This window comes from Barbus barbus (genome assembly GCF_936440315.1).
Source record: "Barbus barbus genome assembly, chromosome: 21".
Taxonomy (NCBI): Eukaryota; Metazoa; Chordata; class Actinopteri; order Cypriniformes; family Cyprinidae; genus Barbus; species Barbus barbus.
Genome location: NC_136749.1, coordinates 26297319 through 26320238, shown reverse-complemented (window position 1 = coordinate 26320238; position 22920 = coordinate 26297319). Strand labels below are relative to the sequence as shown.

At 37.7% G+C, this 22920-nt stretch overlaps 1 protein-coding gene across 1 annotated transcript in view; it reads right to left on the bottom strand.

Moving 5' to 3' along the window:
• Positions 1-22920, bottom strand: part of syngap1b (synaptic Ras GTPase activating protein 1b) — an 88459-nt gene that overhangs the window by 59144 nt on the left and 6395 nt on the right. The window contains 1 exon segment of the mRNA XM_079444231.1: positions 14347-14452. Within this exon segment, the coding sequence (XP_079300357.1) occupies positions 14347-14452 (106 nt within the window).

Here is a 22920-nt window from a genome sequence, read left to right as displayed (position 1 = left end):
TTTGAATAATTCAGATGAGTGAATGATTAAATAGATTGCTTATAAAAGCAGTTACATGTTTTGTTCCTAAATAAATAAATAAACGCTTTTGAAAAAATCAGATCAGAAAATTATTAATGAATCACTCATAAGTGAATCTACTTCAATTGTGTTTTTGAATGAATCAAATGAGTGAATGATTTATTCAATCACTCACAAATGAATAATCCTCCGTTATTCTGATTTGAATAAATCAGACGAGTGAATGATTTAATGAATCACTCTGAAATGAATAATCCTGAATTAATCTGTTTTTGAATGAATCAGAAAAGTGAATGATTTAATGAAACACTCATGAATGGATGTTCCACAGTGAATCTGTTTTTGAATAAATTAGATGAGTGAATGATTTAATGACTCACTCACAAAGACAGTTACTTGTTTTAGTCCTGAATAAATCAGCGTTTTTGAATGAAGAATTAATAAATGAATAAATTAATTAATAAAATAAAAAGAATGAATAAAAATAATTAATAAATGAATGTTGCTGAATTAATCTGTTTTTAACAAATCAGATGAATAATTGATTTAATGAATCACTCAAATTAATGTTTTTGAGTGAATCAGAAGAGTGAATGATTTAAAGAACCACTGACAAAGACAGTTTTTAAATGAATTGCATGAATGAATGATTCAATGAGTCATTCAATAACTCATAATATAATCACTTGTCACTACCTATTGGTAACTATATGTAACCTGCAAAAAGAGTCCCTGAAAATTATGTGAACTTTGTCTAAAGTTAAATATGAAACACTAAAAACTCAAATAATACTTAAAAAACAAAAAAAAATTATTATATACTTGTAGCTTTTTTTTAGACGTTATGTTGCATAATTACAATAATTGTAATTATTAGTGTCAATGTTTCTCCTAAAAATCTATGAATCTAGGCTTCACAACATTATAATGTACAGTATAAAAAAAAATAAGATTTGCTGAAGATTACAATTATCCGTTTATTAAATTCTTAGTATTTTTAAAGAGCATTAGATGATAGCAAAATAGGTCAAATGAGCATGCACAATTAAATATCTAATGTCATATTGTTATGTGAAAAAAATATTCTCGTGGCCAATGACCAATATAGTGCAAATATTGTTCCAAATAATAAAAAAAAAAAACACTGTAACATTCAAATATGAAAGTATACAGGCTTAACTTTGATTGCATGTTGACATTTAGGAATAAAGGTGACAGACAGGAAGCAGGTTTTATGTGACAGGCGAGATAAGGCAGGATAAACAGACCAGCAGAAAACTGGCATCAGTCTGAGCAAGAGGAATGATGCTGAAATGAGGACGCACTTGAAGCGTGCACAGTGCCACCTGGCTAGGCCCTACGCCAAGACTGTTGTGTAAACTGGCAGTGCCATGCATATGCACGTGTGAACACACAAATGCACGCATGCAAGTTCGGGAACATTATCTTGCAGTTGCCCTCCACTTGCACACTTAATGATCTCACACAAACACACGCAACTATACACACATGCATATGCACAATTACTGTCACACGCATTAATCTGTTTTGGCATGTTGCTCGACACCTGCAGTGATCGAGTGTGAGAGCGATTCTCGTGCAGGCTTTTGCACAGTGATTCTGAAGAAAGGAGATATAAGCAGCAAGCTGTACCCTGACAGCCCTTCCAATCCCCACCCTCTCGGAAAGGATCTGCACCAGCGGGGCCGCAGTGCTGCGAGCACATCATCATTTAGAGCAGTAATGGCTCTAGTCTCCATGATGGAGGAAGGCAGCTGGAGAGATTGCAGGCTGCGGCCCAATTCGCCTGCTTAAGCTATGCACTAAAGGTAAAGCATGTACTTTTTTGTAATGGGACACTGCATCATTTTGAGTGCGTAACAAGCGTATTAATGTACTAGGATGTAGCAAGGACATAGGTTTGATTTTGACATTGGTGAGGACATAACAGCAGACAACACCCCCCATCCCCATCCAACTACCCCAACATGTTTGCATTTATGATAGACTTTTGACCAGTTTCATGTTATTTAAAGTCATTATGGTAGCTACTTCATGAAGAGAGTTTTTTATGTTCGCATATTCATCAGACAATAATTACAAAATTTTGATTATGTAAAACCAACATTACAGTAGCAGTTTTAAAGATGTTTCCTTTGGATTGTTTGACTATTCAAAAGTGAAAACAGCAAAATATAACTTAAGCAAATCCAAACTGTATCAAATTTATTACTTTTTTTGTTGTTAACCTGGCAACACATCCCTTACAAAAATGAACCATGGTTTTACTAAAAAAACAAAAAACAAATAAAAAACACCATGGTAACTACTGCTACACTAACCATAGGTTAACCACGGTATTTGTAGTAAAACTGTGGCTATACAAAAAAACATTATACTCTTTTACTATAAGGAACCAAGGTTCAATTTCTCAGGCGATTTGTATTTGTGTATACATTCTGTGTTTTTTCTTTGTTTTGTTTTGTGGTCAATGGTTTGATGTATTGTACTGTTTAATAAAAAAAAGAAAGAATCAGAAAAAAGATTCCCGAACCCGCTCGGAAGGTCCAACCTAAATCAAATCATTCGCATTCCGAATCAAATGATTTGCGAATCCAAAATCTTGCACCGAAGTTACGATCTGAATAGTGATTTACGAAACCTGGTACAAATTTTTCTCTAAATCAAATAATTCATGATACGCACTGCGAAGTTCCAATATGAATCAAAAGATTCACAAACCTACTACGAAGTTCTGATCTAAATCAAATGATTATTTCTCTAAACTCCTGATCTATGGTCCCGATCTGAATAACAATTCACAAACCCGCTTCAAAGTTCCGATGTAAATCAAATGATACATGCTCTGAAGTTCCGATCTGCATCAAACGATTTGTGAACCCACTCTGAAGACCTAATTCAAATTATTTGTGATATGTGCTTTGAAGTCTCGATCTGAATGAAATGATTCACGATACACGATCCAATTGGAGCGCTTCGAAACAGTGAATCATTTTGCGACACAATGGTTTAACCGATATAGAGTTTAGAAAAGCTCAGTTTCAAGGACATAGGCTATGTTTTTCTAGTGTATTTCTAGTAACTTCTAAGGTAATATCAATGGTATGACCTATTAAATTACAACCACAGTGGTTACACATAGGCTACATAGGCCTATATTTAATTGTTTGATAAAAATTATTGCGATAGGGACAATTTAGTAGTTTCTGGATATTGGTAGGGACACGTCCCTAGCGTCCCAACTAGATTCTATGCCCTTGTGATGTAGTACCAGAAAAAAGGCAACACAGCCCAATTTGGCATATTTTTACATGTGTCCTATAACCATAAACCGGTACTGTATATGATTCAAGACCAAAGTACACACTTTTTGGTGACAGGAAAATGGGAAATTTTGTCTTAACTAGTTGAAATACATTTTTGATTTTTTTTTTATTTCAATTCCAGTTTATTTTACTTCATGGTTTAACAGTATTCCATATTTGCATACTGTATACTTATACATTGTGATAGTATGCTGTTTTAGAGCTTGTTTGGTGTATAAGAAATGTGAGATTTATTATCACTTAAATTCACAAAGAATTGTTCAGGAGGAACAATAAAGAAACTCTCTTAAATCTAACAAAATACATCTCCCTTTGGCAATCTTGGTAGCAAATATTGCAAGTTAAAATGACAAAATCACTTTACTGCATCAAATAAGTCATGTCTTCACAGAGCAATGAGTGGTTATTTTAAGAGCTGCCCTTAAGCTCTTTTAGGACAACAACCTTTAATTGAACACTGGTAACTATCAAATAAAACAGACCAATCGAAGAACTTCATTCCTCAGTATGAAGGTCATAAAACAGCTAAGCTACAGCAGCAGCCAATATGAGCCATCAGATAAGTCATCAAGACGATTCAGCACTTCCTGCTCATGACAAATAGTGAACTTATGAGACCAGCGTGTCCTCTAAAAGTACAGCATCAGCCTTTAGAAACAAACATTGTGTATTAAACATAATTACAAATTCAGCAAATAAATTTAGACTTGAATGTGCAAAGTTGATAATGAAACAAATATTTTTTGGAAGATGCATTCAAAGGATGATGCATCTGTGTGTTATCAATTTCTCATAATCTTACAATGCATCTACAGCATCCTATGTCACAAAATCAGAGTGATCAGTCATATAAATCAATACCAGTCAGCGTTATTATTTTTGTGGTAGATCTCTAGATACCACTGAATTGGCCTCCGGACACACTGGCACCATGATATGCCTGTTGCATATTTCATATGACAGAACATATGAGGCAATAGCACTAGAGCAGAACCGCAAAAACAGCAGCACTGAAAATGAATTGCATGGCCTTGTGTGACCTCTGCCTTTGGGGGGAGCCACAGATGTCAGTTTTGTATAATCAATATATGGTGCATCTGTAATCATTCAAAAGTTGACTCACAGTTTACAGTAGAAGATGTGTCTGGAAGAGGAGCCACACACACGGAAAGGTTTCTATTTAAAAAAAAAAAAAAATGCAATTCAAAGAAGGTCTGAAATGTCCGAGGGGGAGCGTGCAAAGAGAAAGAGAGCGTGGTGTCCTCTCTGTGGCAGAGCACTGAAGGTCGGGCCGCGCACAGAGCCGTTAAATCCTGAGACGCAGAGCCAGCCGCTCATTATCTTAGCAAAAAAAAAAGCACAAATTGAAGAATTGACTTCATTTTAATTCATGAGCTCGAATTTTATTTGTTCCATTGAAAAAATGTAACACAGATGATGCATTCTGGGAATTTAAATCTATCTATCTATCTATCTATCTATCTATCTATCTATCTATCTATCTATCTATCTATCTATCTATCTATCTATCTGTCTAACATTCTATCTACCCATCCATCCATCCATCCATCCATCCATCTATCTATCTATCCATCTGTCTAACATTCTATCTACCCATCCATCCATCCATCCATCCATCCATCCATCCATCCATCCATCCATCCATCCATCCGTCTAACATTCTATCTATCTATCTATCTATCTATCTATCTATCTATCTATCTATCTATCTATCTATCTATCTATCTATCTATCTATCTATCCATCCATCTGTCTAACATTCTATCTACCCATCCATCCATCCATCCATCCATCCATCCATCTGTCTAACATTCTATCCATCCATCCATCCATCCATCCATCCATCCATCCATCCATCCATCCATCCATCCATCTATCTATCTATCTATCCATCCATCTGTCTAACATTCTATCTACCCATCCATCCATCCATCCATCCATCCATCCATCCATCCATCCATCCATCCATCCTATCTATCATTCTATCTACCCATCTATCTATCCATCCATCCATCCATCCATCCGTCCAACATTCCATCCATCCATCCGTCCAACATTCCATCCATCCGTCCATCCATCCATCCATCCATCCATCCATCCATCCATCCATCCATCCATCCATCCATCCGTCCAACATTCCATCCATCCATCCATCCATCCATCCATCCATCCATCCATTCATCCATCCATCCATCCATCCATCCATCTATCTATCTATCTATCGGCTATATGTCCATCCATCTATCAATCTGCAAACAATATGCAAAAATTATACAAATTATAAAGGTGGCATTTCCATCATCTGTCTGTCTAAAAATGCAGTAATTATGTATTTTTTGCTCTGTTACTACACTAAAGTATCTGCACTTTATCAGAGTAGTTTAATTTTTAGAATATTCTACTTTTACTTTTGATTCCACCACATTCCAAAAAAAAAAAAAAATATGCCATTCCTTGTTAAATCAAAGTGAAGACATTAATAACTCTGAATGAAAAAAATACGCCAATCAGTGTCGGTAGTAAAAGTCTCAGTTACTCATTTTTCTCAAAAAAGTTTAATATTTCAGCCTGAAACACTGGTGCAACTGTGAATATAAAAATGTTTTTTTTTTTTCTTTTTGTCCAAAACTATTTTCATTCTCTTCTGTTGTTCACATATTCTCTCCTCAGGAAGTTTACTTTCTGTCTGTGGCTGTGCCAGATGCAGCTTGGGTCATGAATATTAATGTTGCTTTGAAACGTTTGCCCTAACTGATTTGCTGAAGGCGGACGTTGGTAGGTGAGAACGCTAGCCGTGTGGGATTACAGTATACCAGTTGTGTGTTTGTTCAGCCCAATGTCAAAGCAACCGGCTGGCAGAAGCTTCTGAGCGACATTTTAAGAAGCAAACTACAAATTTTTCCTTCACACTGTGAAAAAGTAAAACAAACCTCTGGATGGATGGATGGATGGATGTACTATTTTAAAAAATTTAATTAAGCATTTTTTATAACTATTTAATAATTTTTGCAATGTAAATATTTTAAAATTAGCCCTCTTTGGAGTTTATTTTATATTTTTAAATATTTATATGGGGCAAACTATAACCTTTGATTCAGTACTTTAACTTTTAATGCTCAAGAATATTCAACGGTGAGTACTTTTATATTTTTACTCAAGTAGGAATCTAAAAAATGTTCTTAAAGTAATATTTCATTCTCCATCAGCTGTACACAAAATCCACACAAACTATTTAAAACATACTATAACCCATGCCAGTTTGCTTTCTTCAATTGAACTCAGCAGACAGAAAATGCCACATGACATTGTGGTGGCGTTTATGTGCGCTCATCTCATGAATACAATAATTCCGGCGTGACATGAAGGCACATGAGGAGGTGGACACTCTGCCACAGGGGATATGGGCGAGCACGGCATTTATTAAGCATTACAGCCCAACGACGGCACAGAAATTCCTCATGCCACTCCGTCCTCAAGACACTGCAGAGCTGCCTATGTTCTGAATCAATAATTCATATTGTTACATGTGTGTGAGGAACAGAGGAAGAAAGGGTGAACAAAAGAGAACAGGCCTGACTAAACTGTAGTCTCGCCTTTGGCATCCTGCAGGTACAAAAATGTTTCCATTAAATTAATATTGGAAAATGAAAAGAAGTCTCGCTAGAAACATGAAGAGAGACAAAAAGCCAATCAGCAGGAGAATCTGTACAAATGTAAGCGTAGAAGTTTCTGACCAGATATTGCACTATGTAGCACTAGTTTTTAACTAAATCCAGAACTCTGAGCGTATAAAACTCACATCAGCAATAAGATTATGGTTGTGAGCTCAGCATAAAGAAACTGAAGCAATCTGATTCGAAAACAAACACTGAATGTACTTGTTAAGATGTTGCCCTGCCGAAAATGGCCCAAGAAAAAACTATTTAATATTACAACTTCATACTTGGAGTGTGACGAAGACAAAAATTACATTTAATTAAAAAAAAGTTCAACAAAAAAATAATGCACTTACCATTCAAAAGTTTTGGTGAGTAAGATTTTTTGTTTAATTATTATTCTTTTGAAAGAAGTTTCTTCTGCTCAGCAAGGCTGCATTTATTTGATCAAAAAGTATAGTAAAAATATTATTAAAATTTCAAATAACTTTTGTATTTGAATTTATTTCAAAATGTAATTTATTCCTGTGATGCAAAGCTGAATTTTCAGCATCTTTACCCCTGTCTTCAAGAAACATTTTATATTATCAGTGTTGATGCGCTGCTTAATATTCTGTATTTTCACGATTCCTTGATGAATAGAAAGTTCAAAAGAACAGCATTTATTTGAAAGATTTTGTAACATTACAAATTGTCACTTTCAATGAATTTAATGCATCCAGGCTAAATAAAAGTAGTAATTTCTTTAAAAAAAATCTTTACACTGTATAGTGTATACACTGGCACATTATGGTTAGTTATGTCAATGACATCAAACCTGCTGTTAAAAAAGTGCATTCTATTTTTTGAATTTGAATGCAGTCACATTAAATTTGACAGCTTTGGTGGAGTAGAATTCTACTTAAATATATCAGTCTTTGAACTATGACTTTCATAAGGTAAGGTAAGGTGTATTTTGTCCTTTCAGAGCTTGATAGCTGTATTCAATATCGTATAGAAAAAAATCTGTGTAGATTTACAGCATACAGGTTCATGAAACAACATGAGCATGAGTAAATAATGACACAACTGTCATTTGTGGGTAAACGATCCCTTTAAAGCCATATTCCTTTAGTGCACGCTGATGAAGACATCTGCATTATACACTAACTAATGCTTTGTTTAAAAATCTTTGCCCAGTCACACGCTGTTAGTTAGCTGAGAGCAATATGCTCTGCCATCCCAAATAAAGGGAATTTTATTCATTAAAGTGACTCATTTTCTCATGTGACTATATATCTTGCCACATCATTGTTATGCTTATGATTCTCAACTATATATCTCAACAAGACCAGATGAAACTTCTAAACTATCTAAGCTAATAGATTGTGTAAAAATGTAAAAGATTGGATGACCAATAATTTCCTCCTATTAAATTCAGATAAGACAGAGATATTACTTATTGGACCAAAAAACAGTACACAGAATCTCTTGGATTACAATTTGCAACTAGACGGATGAACTGTTACGTCCTCTAAAGTCAAAAATATATTTATTAGACAGCAACTTGTCTTTGAAAATCATATTTCTCATGTTACAAAAACAGCATTCTTCCATCTTAGAAACATTGCCAAGCTTCGAAACATGCTACCTGTTTCTGATGCAGAAAAGCTAGTTCATGCATTCATGACCTCTAGACTGGACTATTGTAATGCACTGCTAGCTGGTTGTCCTGCATCTTCAATAAACAAGCTACAGATAGTCCAAAATGCAGCGGCTAGAGTTCTTACCAGGTCAAGAAAATATGATCACACTACCCCAATTTTACAGTCTCTGAGAGGCGAGTAAATCATTTTTGGGGGATTTATTCTTTTAATTATCAAACAGATTCTATTTTAGATCAATTCTGTGGTTAGAGCACTTTCACACACAACACACAAAATCCGGTCTCACATTGAACCAGATTAGAATATATTTTTTATGTGAAAGGAATAGTTCACCCAAAAATGTGAATTTGCTGAAAATCTACTCACCCTCAGGCCATCCAAGATGTAGATGAGTTTGTTTCTTCATTAATAAGGTTTAAAGGAAATTAGCATCACTTGTTCACCAATGGACCCCCAGTGAATGGGTGCCGTCAGAATGAGAGTCCAAACAGCTGATAAAAACATCACAATAAGTAATCCACAACTCCAGTCTATCAATTAATGTCTTGTGAAGGGAAAAACTATGTTTGTAAGAAACAGATATATCTTTAAGACGTTTTAATATTAAACCATTGCTTCTGGACAAAATACCAAACCATAATTCATAATAGGGTTTCCTCTAGCGATAAAGTCCATCCCCTGCTATCCTCTCACATCAAAATCCTCCAACATATTTGTAAACTGTGATTGGTCAGTGCATATTTCTCTCCTGATTCAGATGAGTTGACTTTTTTTTTTTACTGGAGAAAGCAATATTACAGATAGATGACTCATATTTTAGATGGTATCAGGATTACTTGTGGATTATTGTGATGTTTGGTTTGGATTCTCATTTTGATGGCACCCATTCACTAAAGAGGACCAAAAATTTGTAGTAATAAAGAAACTCATCTGCATCTTGGATGGCCGGAGGAGCAGTACATTTTCATCAAATTTACATTTTTGGGTGAACTATTTTTTTTTTAACTACCTTGAAGGTGATTTTATACCATGGTTTTTGACAAAGCTTCTTGGATTTTGCCACGCAAAGAACTGGCACTGCAGTGGTGATTTTCTTGTAAATTATCATTAACAACCAAAATGAAACCAAAGCTTTAAGTGCTTGCTTATTACTTAATTCTGATGCCCAAGGCAACACACACACACACACAAACTAATAGACTACATTGGTGAGCGTATGCTAATTCCAAAAATATAACTCCAACCACACAGACAGATGCTTTATGAATTTTCTTTTCAATACTTTTTTTTTAGGTCTATTTAGCTAATAGCTTCTGACCATATGATTTGCTTAAAGCAAATCATTCTTGTGTTCATTTTTATGTTAAAACACTTTGTATATCACTATAATGTGCAGAAAGAAGTATAAGTAAACCATGTGTTAGATTATTTTTCTCTGTAGTTTTTTCACAACTTTGCTCGGTGCTTTGATATGTCAGCTTCCTTCCGGTTTATTATTCGCTATAAGGAAATAACGAGAAGAATTACAACATGCAGTAAATGGTAAAACTGTTTGCACTACAAACAAGTGTGTTCATAATTAAGATAATACACTAAAATAATATGGCAAGACACACCAATCTGCAATATCAAGCAGCAAAATGAGCGGTTTTGTACAGCTAAAAATAGCTGGAAGCGAATGAGACCGGAAGCAAGACTCATTGAATTTACAAATGGCCGTGCAAGAATAAGGGGAAGAATAAGGTGGATAGTAAATGACAGTTATAAAGTTTAACTCTCTGGACAGTAAATAAACAGACCTGGGGGCTGTTCCATAAAAGACGCTAAGAAAAGCGGGGATTAAAGTCCAAAACCTGACTTGAAATAACCTAACAAATCAATCGGGACTAAAGCGGTTCCATAAACGACAATTCAAGTTCACGCAATCTGACTAATGCTATCCAGGTTCAGTGAGTCAGGATAATGTGACGTACACGCTTATTCTGAAGCAGCCCTTAATGTCGATCATGGATCAATCGATCCACCATAACAAACAGCGAATATTTGTGCTGTTTAACGCATTTGATTGTGTTTTCCTCAGTGCATAACTGATACGTTACAGGTATATTTTTTACATCTGTAAATGTCAGAAAGCCATGCAAATATATCCATTTAGCTGTCAGGAGTGGGCGAGGCTTATGCGAGAGAACGAGCGCTGCGGCGCGCATGCGCGCTACACAGACGGAGCAGGATAGAGTACTAGCGCAAGAATTCTGAATAAAATATACATTCTGCTAAAATATTTGTTGTTGGACATTAAATGTGACACATAGAATTTTACTACATATAAGTGTATTTTTATGATAGCAGCAACTGTTAATCACTAGCTCAAATGAGTTAAATGTGTGTTCCTCTTATCAGTTAAAATATACTCTGATTTCTATTATAAATTTACATTTTTAATTCAGTGATTTTAACTTTTGATTGTGTTTTTATGCTTTAATGCTTTAAAGAGCCATTTTAGATTGTAATGTTTTAATGTTCTAATAACCATAAAAGGCACAGCTGTCATAAATTCAGAGAGAAAGGCTGCATGGCTAGAAACTGCATGCACAAGTAGCAACTATGTTAAAATGTCATTCGCCTACATTTTGGGCACAATACATTAAATACAGAAGGTTGTAGCCTATTTTTTATTTATTTGATTATTTAAGGTGTATTTTCTGTATACTTTTATTTTTGGACCGATAATAAATTAAACTGACTGTATGTGAGAGAGTCAGTGGTAATATCGATCCGTTCCTATTGGTCAGAGTTAGAGGAGCTCAGCTTAGCCTGACAGTTAGCCTGCTCCGGATCAGGTTAGTTTGCCAGCATAAGTTGCTGGGGTAACTGAGTTTGAACTTTTTAAAGTTTGATTTATGAAACCGAATCTACCAAAAATAAGCCTGACTAACCGAAATAAGCCTGGCTTATACTCTAATCTTGGTTTATGGAACAGCCCACTGGCCTAAATCAGTTTTATGTATATAACAATAGAAATAATATAATATCAACTTTTTACAGCATACCAAATCTGATGAAAAATAAAGTTTAAAAAGTAATATTGTGAAATTATATACAAATTATAAACAAATTATATATATATATATATATATATATATATATATATATATATATATAAAATATATAAATTTATTAAAAAAATATATAAATTTATTAAAAAAATATATAAATAAATTATATTATATTATAACATAAAATATAAATTATATTATAAAAAATATATAGATATATAAATTTTTATCATTTTTATCATTTAAAAAAAAACAATTGTAGGCATTGATGGCAAAGCTGAATTTTCAGCAGTCATTTCTCCAATCTTAAACTTGAAAAAAAAAATCACTTGACCCTTTAGAAATCATTCTAAGCAGTTATTTTAATTTGTCAATTATTTTAAAACTTTTAACTGATATTGTACAAAAAAGTTTGTTTGGAACAGAGCTAAGTAGTCTCATCCTGAAAGTCTACACAGTGCAAACTAAGCAGGAAACACACTGAGGAAAAGACACTTCAAAATAGGTCACTATGTCATTCTGCTATGAAGAATGAATCTATACTTCACTGAACGTTACTCCCCAAATAGCATGCCTTGTCAGCTAATTAACGTCTTTCTCATGAGATCGATTCCATTCAATATTTCGTCTTCCTCAAGGCCTGTCATTCTGGAAAGCATATGGTGGTATAGAGCCCCTGTGTCGCTCAGAGCATAGCTCACATTCATCAGAACATATAGCTGTGGGCAGCTTCTTGGAAACCAAGTGAATCCCAAATCGTTGTCACGGAAACTGCAGAAGAAGTCTGGAATGATCAGCAGAGGGCCACCTCGTTCAACACCTCACATGGACAAACCATTAACCAGGTGCAGATATAGTATATGCTACACTCTCTATAATAACGCTTTTTTGCAGTGATACTATAGAACCTTTATTTTTAAGGGTGTAGGTGCTTTGTTAAAGATGTCAACACATCAGACTGAGTGGAATCAGGATGTCCCAAAGAGTAGGAAGCAAAATAAGATGCTTTATAAGCCTTATTTTGGCTTGGATGTACATAACCTTTTGTAAGCAGCCAATGTTAAAAAGCCAATCAAAAATTGGCAATTATCTATTTACATTTTTAGCTTTCAATTATAATACATACCTTTTAAGGTCGTTTTCAGTTTGTTTGTTTTTTCTGAGAAATCTTCAGTTCAGCAGCACTTACATCCACCACAATTTACCGTATTAATCCCATCTATATTCTGAACAGTTCATATATCATCTGCCTGAATTTATACAACATTTTATTCCTAAAAAATATGGGATTTTTATTTTTTTCTAGCTGTTGAGTATTTTCTATGGAAGCTTGCTTGCTGCCACAGGATAAACAAAAGTAAAAAGGCAATTGAAATTGATACTTTTTTCCCCTCACAATTCTGAATTTATAACTCACAACAGACTTTTTTCTTGCAATTGAGAACAAAAGTCAGAATTTAAAGATAAAAAGTCGCAATTAGCTTTTTTATTTTTTATTCTGCAGAGAAAAACAAAAAACCAAGATTTGCGAGATGTAAAGTTGGAATTCGGAGAAAATGTCAGAATTCTGCAGATTCTCATCATTTTTTTTTTCACTCAGAATTGCGCAAACATGTCTGAATTGAGATGTAAACTCAGACTACTGAGTCTAAATTGCAAGAAAGTAAGTCAGAATGGCAATGGCAAACTCACATTATTATATCTACATATGTGACCCTGGACCACAAAACAAGCCATAAAGGTATTTTTTTTAAAATTGAGATTTATTCATCATCAAAGCTGAATGAATAAGCTTTCAATTGATGTATGGTAGTATGTATGTATGGAATTGTTATGATAGGACAATATTTGGCCGAGATACAATTATTTGAAAATCTGGAATCTGAGGGTGCAAAAAACATCTAAATATTGAGAAAATCGCTTTTAAAGTTGTCCAAATAAAGTTCTTAGCAATGCATCTTACTGATCAAAAATTAAGCTTTGATATATTTACAGTAGAATATTTACAGAATATCTTCATGGAACATGATCTTTACTTATTGTCCTAATGATTTTTGGTAGAAAAGAAAAATCAATAATTTTGACCCATTCAATGTATTTTTGGCTATTGCTACAAATATACCCCAGCGACTTAAGACTGCTTTTATGGTCCAGGGTCACATATATTATATCATATCCATGTTCATACTTATGTTCTGGAAATGCATGCAAATAAGTGCATATTAAATGCATATTAAATTAGAAAATGCCTCATTTCCATATCTAAACAAAATCTCAGAAAACGTTGCACAAAAAAAGTTGGCAATTCTTAAATCAGTCAGCTGGGAGGGAAGTATGGTGATATGAACCACATATACACACATTTTTACAATTATTATATGTGACCCTTTCCAGATTTTTAAATAGTTGTATTTCTTCCAAAGATGAAGAAACGTCTTATGGGTTTGGAATGACATGAGGGTGAGTAATTAATAACATCATTTTCATTTTTGGGTGAACTAACCCTTTAAGTAATCCATTTTTATTGAATTTTAACCCTTAAGAGGGGATTCACGCTGTGATGGCACTGAAGCAGCAGGAGAGCACGTGTGTGACTCACCCATTTCAGGATGGTGCCTCCCCTCCACAGGCACACTGACCGTCCGTCGCAGCAGCTTGTTCCTGTGCGACTCCGAGCGCTGCTCGCGCATCAACAAAGGGTGAACCTGCGGGAGAGCAGAGATAAAGGTCAGCACAAAGAGTGTGGGGTCAATACGGCAAGCTGCAGGGCTCTGCGCTAAACCGGTCGGAAACCTCCGCTATTAAAACAACAAGCCCCCATTGAGACGAGACTCCTTGAAATAATAAAGCAATGGTGTGTGTGCTTGGGGTGAAGGGAGAAAATAATTGCAAACTTGTGTGTGTAATGTGTTTATTTAAGCCTCTGTATGGGGCTGCATCCCACGGGAATTCTTCTTAATGCAGAAAGCAGATGGATGAAAACCTCTCAGTGCAGGTTTGCCTTCAAATTGCACAGGGCTTGTTTAGCGGCGTGGGTGTATCTCCTGTGCTCACCAGCGCTATCCAGAGGGAGATATAATCGGGATATCAGGAGCAGGGCTGCAAAGGAGGCGATTACCTACAGTCTGGGGTGATAAATGAGCGGGGCAAGAGAGGATCAGACACTGAGCCCTATGGAGAAAGCAGCTAAAATGTTTCAGGGGTGGTCTTGTCACTTGGCTGAAGTCACATGACCTGGCTGCATTATGGGACACTCGTTCCGTTTTTATGCACAGCTCAGCTTTTCAGACGCAGAGAAGAAAGCAGATTTATTAGAATATGGCATCTGATTCACACAGCTGACTTGTGCGCTCTGCCTTAAGATGCATCGGTCTTTATAGTTTTAAAAATGATAGATGTCTCCGTTATGCTTTCTGTTAGAGCAAAGCAAGTTAAATATTATCTTTCAATGTCTTTAAAATAGATATCCAGCTTTGAAATTGCAGGAAGGATCAGCGCATAAAAAATGCATAACATCCAATGAATCCTTCATAACTTACTAGAAAGCATGCAAGATCGCTGTTTATTAACGCACATGCCCTTTTATGTGAACAATTATCTGCTATGCAGGCAGTGCGGATATATTTTAAGGATAAACTCTGAGCACACCATTAACAATGAGTCAGTTTGCATAGAATGTGAGGCTGTTAAGACTAGTTTTGACTAAATGTAAATGATTAGGCTTACGGTAATATCAGCGTATTTGTCTGCTAAAGACAAATGCCATCATATCCACAAAACCAGAAGAAGCATGTTTAACACAAATTAACTGTCACTATAAAATATGCTCTTTGTCGAAGATATTTCTCCTAAAATTGCATAGGAGAACAAAACAAATGCAGGTGCCATAAGCCCCTTTCGCACCGCTTTAGTTCCAGAACTAAAAGTACAGTACTAAAGTACTGGGACGATTTTGCGCAAACTATTTCCCAGTACCATTTAAAGGGTTGCATTCGCACTGACGGTGGGTACTAGGAAGTGTGGTAAGCCAGTCGACAGCGACGTCATTTGTGCGCGGCATTCAACTACGAAAACAAAGAACAACGACATTAACAACAGGAGGATTGAGGATGCTGTGATCGGAGCCGTGTTTTTGTTGTGTCTGGCGGGTTTCACAATAATGGACATGGAATGTTTACACAGTGTTTACACAGCGTTTTAAATCATGGCGGGTGAGGGCATTTTCGTACGTGTTTAGCCAATCAGCATACACTTACGTCACGATAGTTCCAATGGAACTGTTTTAGACCCTACTCTGAAGGAGGAGCTAATTTAGTTCCTCTAAACGGAGTTCCGGGAACTAAAACAGTTCCTAGTTCCCGCGGTGCGAACACGCCAAAAAGTGGGTAGTTCCACAGTTAGTTTGGGTACTATGAAAAGGTTCCTGCAGTGCGAAAGGGCCTAAAGTTCAGATAAGGGATCTTTTTCACAATTTTAGGTTTGGAACGTGGAGGTAAATAAAATAAATAGCAAATAAATTACAAAACACACTACTGTGTTTCTCCAAAAGAGGAATAAAATAGATGAATTACAGCATTCAAATGCATCATTTTTAAATTGGAAATCTAATTAAAATCTTACATGTAAGTATAGTATGGTAACTATAGAGTATATTAACTATAATACTAACAATGAACCGTTCTGCTGTGTTTTTGCTATATATACACACACATACATACATATACGTAGGTACTGCTAGTGGCACAGAAATTACATTCACCTTTATGCAAAAGTCTCCATTAGTTCTCCCTAAACTCTGAGCTAGAATATTACAGATATCTTATTTGTGATTTTGTTTTCCTCTAACTCATAATTCAACATGGCCGGTGGCCATCATGTTAGCTTCATGAAACTGAAGCCATCAGACACACATCTACAGTACGCATCAGGAACTGTGGGACACAGGTGAGTGTCTGCCTGTGGAATGAGTTCAGCTGGGCAGCAATTACCTGGTTCAATGTTATCTGGAACATCACAGAAGAGTCACTGAACAAAACACAGAGAGTTAGAGCCCAGGTGGAGATGGACCCGCTACGGGTCGACAATCAGCTTCTCAGAGGAGAGAAGCCTCAGTAGAGATGAGCCGTCACTAGATATAGAGCTCAAAAGTGTTCAACTTTTTCTGCTGCCTTAGTTCTGGAAGTAATTTTTACATTAATTTTTAACATATGGATACTGTGAGGGACCGAGAAGCCAGGAACAAGGAACACAAGCTTTGCAAAAGAAAATGGGTCTTTATTTAAACCCAAAGAAAAAAATAACTTTACAAACTCATAAATTTCTTACAACAAAAATAAACAAGCAAAAAATGAGATCAAAACAATTAGACAAAAACCAACAAACAAACTAAAACTACTGACCTGATCAAATGAACAAAGCAACAGTTTATAAAGGGAAAGATGGGCCCATTACAAATTAAGAGGGGAAACAATTCAACTTTACACTCAACATATAACCATAAGTAAATCAAAACCAAATCAAACAAAAGGTATATAATACATAAAAATAATGAGAACAAAATAATCAAATATAATAAATATACAACTAAATAAATCAATTGATCAAACTATTAACATTTCTTCCTCCCCCGGGCAATTCCAGCAAATGGTATGTCCGGGCGGAACCCATAATGCATAAATTCTCTGTTCCTGCCCGGACTCTAATCCTTGTCACACCAGGATGCGGCTGTCGCGGACCACGTCGGAAGCTCATCACGGTAAACTTAAACTCAAAATAGAAACAAATGTAAATAACATATACAACGTAACTAATTTGCGTGCACTTCAAATCAGTAACAATGCATATAAAATGTGCTATAAATGTAAACATATGAAAACCTAACAAATAAAAAATAATATTGTTTGTTTGTGTGATTTATTATGATCCATCATTATACTGAAACCAATGAATATAAATGATAAAATAAACTTAAATACAGAGTATTCCTAAATGTATATCCTTCGTGTAAATGTATGCATGTTGACGTGTGTGCCTGTGTGTGCGCGCGTGTATGCATCCACATTACCGCTCGTGTGCGGCCACCATTCAGGCCGTCACATTTCCCCCCCCTTCAGGAATCTCGCCAATAGAGCGGGAGAGATAGTCAGCAGTAACGTTGACTTTACCAGGAACATGTCGTATCTTGAATCTGAAGGGCTGCATGGCGAGATACCATCTTGTAATCCTTCCATTAGAATCCTTCATTTTCTCTAACCACTGCAATGCTCTATGATCAGTCTCAAGGGTAAACTCACGGCCTAATAGATAATATCGTAAGGAATCCAACGCCCACTTTATGGCTAAACACTCCTTTTCCACCGTGGAATAACGTACTTCTCTGGGAAACAATTTACGACTGATATAAGCCACTGGCTGTCGGCTCTCTGGTGGTCCTTGCAATAGGACAGCTCCCACTCCCCTCTCAGAGGCATCAGTCTGCACAATGAAAGGACAACTAAAATCAGGATTGTGTAGCACAGCACCAGTTGTCAAAGCTCCCTGGATGTCCCGGAAGGCTTTCAATCTCTCCTCAGTCCACTGCAATTGGTTCGGGCAACGTGCCCCCACCATGTCCGTTAATGGAGCAGCCCTGCTGGAAAAGTTAGGGACAAAGCGATGGTAAAATCCAGCCATACCCAAAAATGATCGCAGGTCCTTACGTGTCTGGGGTACCCCACACTTCTCCAAGGCTTGAACTTTCTTCACCTGCGGTCGCACAACACCCTGGCCAATAACATAGCCCAAGTACTCAGTCTCTTGCTTAGCTATAGCACACTTGGTAGGGTTGACAGTTAGGCCGGCATTCTGAAGACGCTGCAAGACTTCTCCGAGATGCTGCACATGTTCCTCCCAGGTGTTACTATAAACGACAATATCGTCAAGATATGCAGCAGCAAAAGTTAGACCATGTAATACTTGATCGATTAACCTCTGAAACGTCGCCACGGCCCCATGAAGGCCGAAAGGTAACACCTTAAAATGGAAAAGGCCCCTTGATGTTCTGAATGCAGTTAAGGGCCGCGAAGAAGGAGTCAGTGGAATTTGCCAATAGCCTTTAGAAAGGTCCATTGTTGTAAAATACTTCGATTGGCCCAACCGATCAATTAGGTCACTTATGCGAGGAGTAGGGTAGGAGTCAAACTGTGATACTGAATTCAGATATCGGAAATCAATGCAGAACCTTATAGTCCGGTCCTTCTTTGGCACAAGGACTATGGGGTGACACCACTCACTGTTCGAAGGCTCAATAATGCCCAAGCGGAGCATAAAGTCTACCTCTTCCTGCAAGGTCACCTGGAATTTCTCAGGTATCCTATAGCTCTGGCGTTTCACGACAACATCAGGTTTCAGTACTACACCATGCTCAATCAAGTTGGTAAACCCAGGATATTCAGAAAATACCTTCGAAGTGAAGAGCACTTGTACCTGTGACTGCTGGGAAGCTGTTAGATGATCTAACCCGATGTCCCCAGGAACTGGCTGCGGCAGATACTGCTCATCGGATTCCTCCTCTTCAATACAGCGAATCATCAATGACTGTGACTTTTCAGGACGAGGAACCCAATCTTTCAGCAGGTTAACGTGCAAAACCCGACTAGATCGATCTTGACCCGGCATACTGATTTCATACGTCGTAGGACCTAGGCGTTTCTTGATCTCATAAGGACCCTGCCATTTTGCTAGCAGTTTACTCTCTCGACTAGGCAACATGACAAGTACCTTTTTACCGACCTCCAGATCCCTTTCTCGAGCCAGGGGATCATACCAGGTTTTCTGTTTTCCGCTGGCTTCCGCCAAGTGATTCTGAGCCAAACCAGTCATCTTCTCCAACCGTTCCCTCATTTGCAGAACATAGGCGACAACACTGGTGGGCTCTTTCTTTCCAGGACTCCCTTCCCACATCTCCTGGAGCAGAGCCAATGGACCCCTGACGTCACGGCCATACAACAGCTCGAAAGGAGAGAAGCCTGTGGAAGCTTGAGGGACTTCCCGATAAGCGAATAGAAGATAGGGCAACCATTGATCCCAGTCTTGACCAGTCTCACTGACAAACTTCCTTAACATCTGCTTAAGAGTCTGGTTAAATCGCTCAGTCAACCCATCCGTTTGGGGATGATAGGGAGTAGTACGCAGACTCTTAATTCCTAAGAGCCGGTAGACCTGCTTCAACAAGCTAGACATGAAATTAGTGCCCTGGTCGGTTAGAATTTCTGCTGGAAATCCGACCCTGGAAAATAACTGGACCAAGGAAGTAGCCACTGGTTTCGCCTTCACAGATCTTAACGGAAATACCTCTGGGTATCTGGTGGAATAATCCGTTATTACCAGCATGAAACGGTTCCCTGAGCGACTCCTCTCCACTGGACCAACGACATCCATTCCAAGCCTCTCAAACGGAGTACCAATGATAGGAAGTGGTTGTAGTGGTGCTCTTGACGGACGTCTGAGAGAAACCTTCTGACACACAGGACAGCTTTTACAAAATTGGGCCACATCTATTTTTAAACCAGGCCAGAAAAAAACACTTTTTAATTCTTGCAGTAGTCTTGTTTTTCCCCAGGTGGCCAGCCCAAGGAATCGAGTGACTTAGATGTAACACCATCTCTCGAACACACTGTGGAACCACAAGTTGTTTCTGGCCCCCGATCTCTCGATAGAGTATTCCCTTCGTTATCACATATCTAGCTGTACTGTCATCTAGAGGCTTCTCTCTTACCTCTGCAGCTCTAGCAAAGCACTCTGTGAGCGTAGCATCTTCCTGCTGCATCTGAATGATGTTAGTGGGCACCTGGAAGTTCACAGGTAAGTCACAAGCCATATTTTCAGACACTGTATGAGCAGCATATTTTACCTTTTCTTGTCTTTTTCCTCTTCTAGTCTTTCTCCTCTTCGACACCCCGATCTCAATCTCTGCATTGAAGAAAGGTAAAGTACTTAGTTGGTGCTCCATCCCCTCTAACTGGTTGGCCTTTGCTCTAGTCACCACCACATTACACTGTCGAGTCGGATGCAACAACTCCAACAGCACTGGTATATCTCGACCCAGAATCACCGGAAAAGACAAGTTATCCGCTACCCCCACCTCCACCAGGTAAGTCTGTTCTTCTATTTTGATATAAACATTGGCGGTAGGTAATAGTCTCTCGTCTCCATGTACACAGCAAATAGGTAATTTGTTGACTGTGCTGATCAGAGAGGATGATATGAACTTTCTTCTTACCAGCGTCTGATCACTGCCGGTGTCAACCAAAGCAGTCAATTTCTCACCATTTATCTCCACATTTGTAGTTCTCAAGGAGCTTGGGGATTTAGTTACATCCCTCCTTGGTACAAAACAAAGCTGTGTAAGCTGAGCTGAGATCCTTGGACAATTTGGTTTAGTGTGCCCTTCTTGACCACACCGGTAACATATAGGAGGTCGTTTAAGAGAAAAATTTAATTTGGTTGAAGTAGGTTTCCCCATATAGGGCTTACCAGACCCCTCCACCTTCCGTTGCTGAAAGTGAGGCATGTCAAGAGAACAGCGGTCATTGACAGATTTCCAAGCCCACGGCTTACTCTTTCCTCTGGCTGCAACAAACACATCCGCCAGAGACGCTGCTTCTACTGCGGTTCTAGGATCTCTCTCACGAATCCACACCTGAAGTTCAGGGGACAGCATTCTAAGATATTGCTCCAGAATGATGATCTCACTCACCTCCTCCACCTGTTTCCTCTTAGGCTGGACCCACTTTCCGAAGAGTTCTTTGAGCCGGTTATAAAGCTCTATGGGACTTTCCGATGGATCTACTGATAAGGAACGGAACTTTTGTCGATAAGTTTCAGCATTGACATCATATTTCTTTAGAATAGCATACTTCACCTTGTCATAGTCAGTAGCCTCATTCACATCCATATTGACATAAGCTGCTCTTGCTTTACCCGTCAGCAAAGGGATTAAATGCCAAACCCAATCAGTTTTAGACCACCTACAAGCAACAACAATCCTTTCAAAAGTCACAAGGAAGTGTTCTACATCATCAGTATCACTCAGCTTCTCCAATCGAGGTATCTGAGCTAACGGTGGGCCTATATTGTTCCCAACCTGATTAAAACTCTGCTGATGAGCCGAAGCCACGGAATTTCCATCAGAATCTAAAGGATCCGCATTAGGCCTTTCCCGGGACTCCCGGTCAACATCAGATAACTGAAGATTCGGAGAGGTGCGTGCTTGGACTTCTATTTGCAAAAGCCCGAACTGGTGTTGGAGAGCCTTAAACCGTCGCTCCTGATCAGCCTGCTCCTGCTGTCTTACAGTCTCCCGGCCTTCCATCCTGGCCATATGGGCTCGAAGCAGATTTGCCAAATCAGTCACCGAAACTTCTCTGTCTCCCACTGCCTCACCTCCTTCGGCTCCTTCAACCAAGTCCTGGTCTTCCTCACCCCTTTCTTCCTCTTGCGGCAAGGGAGGAGCCTTAAGCCCACCTTTCTTTAAGGTCCGACTCATATTAACAGGGAAAAAAAACAACCTCGAGGGGCAGAAAAAACAAAACTCAGCTTTGTGTCCTTGACTTACGGAAACATCCCACCGCTGCCACCATATGTGAGGGACCGAGAAGCCAGGAACAAGGAACACAAGCTTTGCAAAAGAAAATGGGTCTTTATTTAAACCCAAAGAAAAAAATAACTTTACAAACTCATAAATTTCTTACAACAAAAATAAACAAGCAAAAAATGAGATCAAAACAATTAGACAAAAACCAACAAACAAACTAAAACTACTGACCTGATCAAATGAACAAAGCAACAGTTTATAAAGGGAAAGATGGGCCCATTACAAATTAAGAGGGGAAACAATTCAACTTTACACTCAACATATAACCATAAGTAAATCAAAACCAAATCAAACAAAAGGTATATAATACATAAAAATAATGAGAACAAAATAATCAAATATAATAAATATACAACTAAATAAATCAATTGATCAAACTATTAACATTTCTTCCTCCCCCGGGCAATTCCAGCAAATGGTATGTCCGGGCGGAACCCATAATGCATAAATTCTCTGTTCCTGCCCGGACTCTAATCCTTGTCACACCAGGATGCGGCTGTCGCGGACCACGTCGGAAGCTCATCACGGTAAACTTAAACT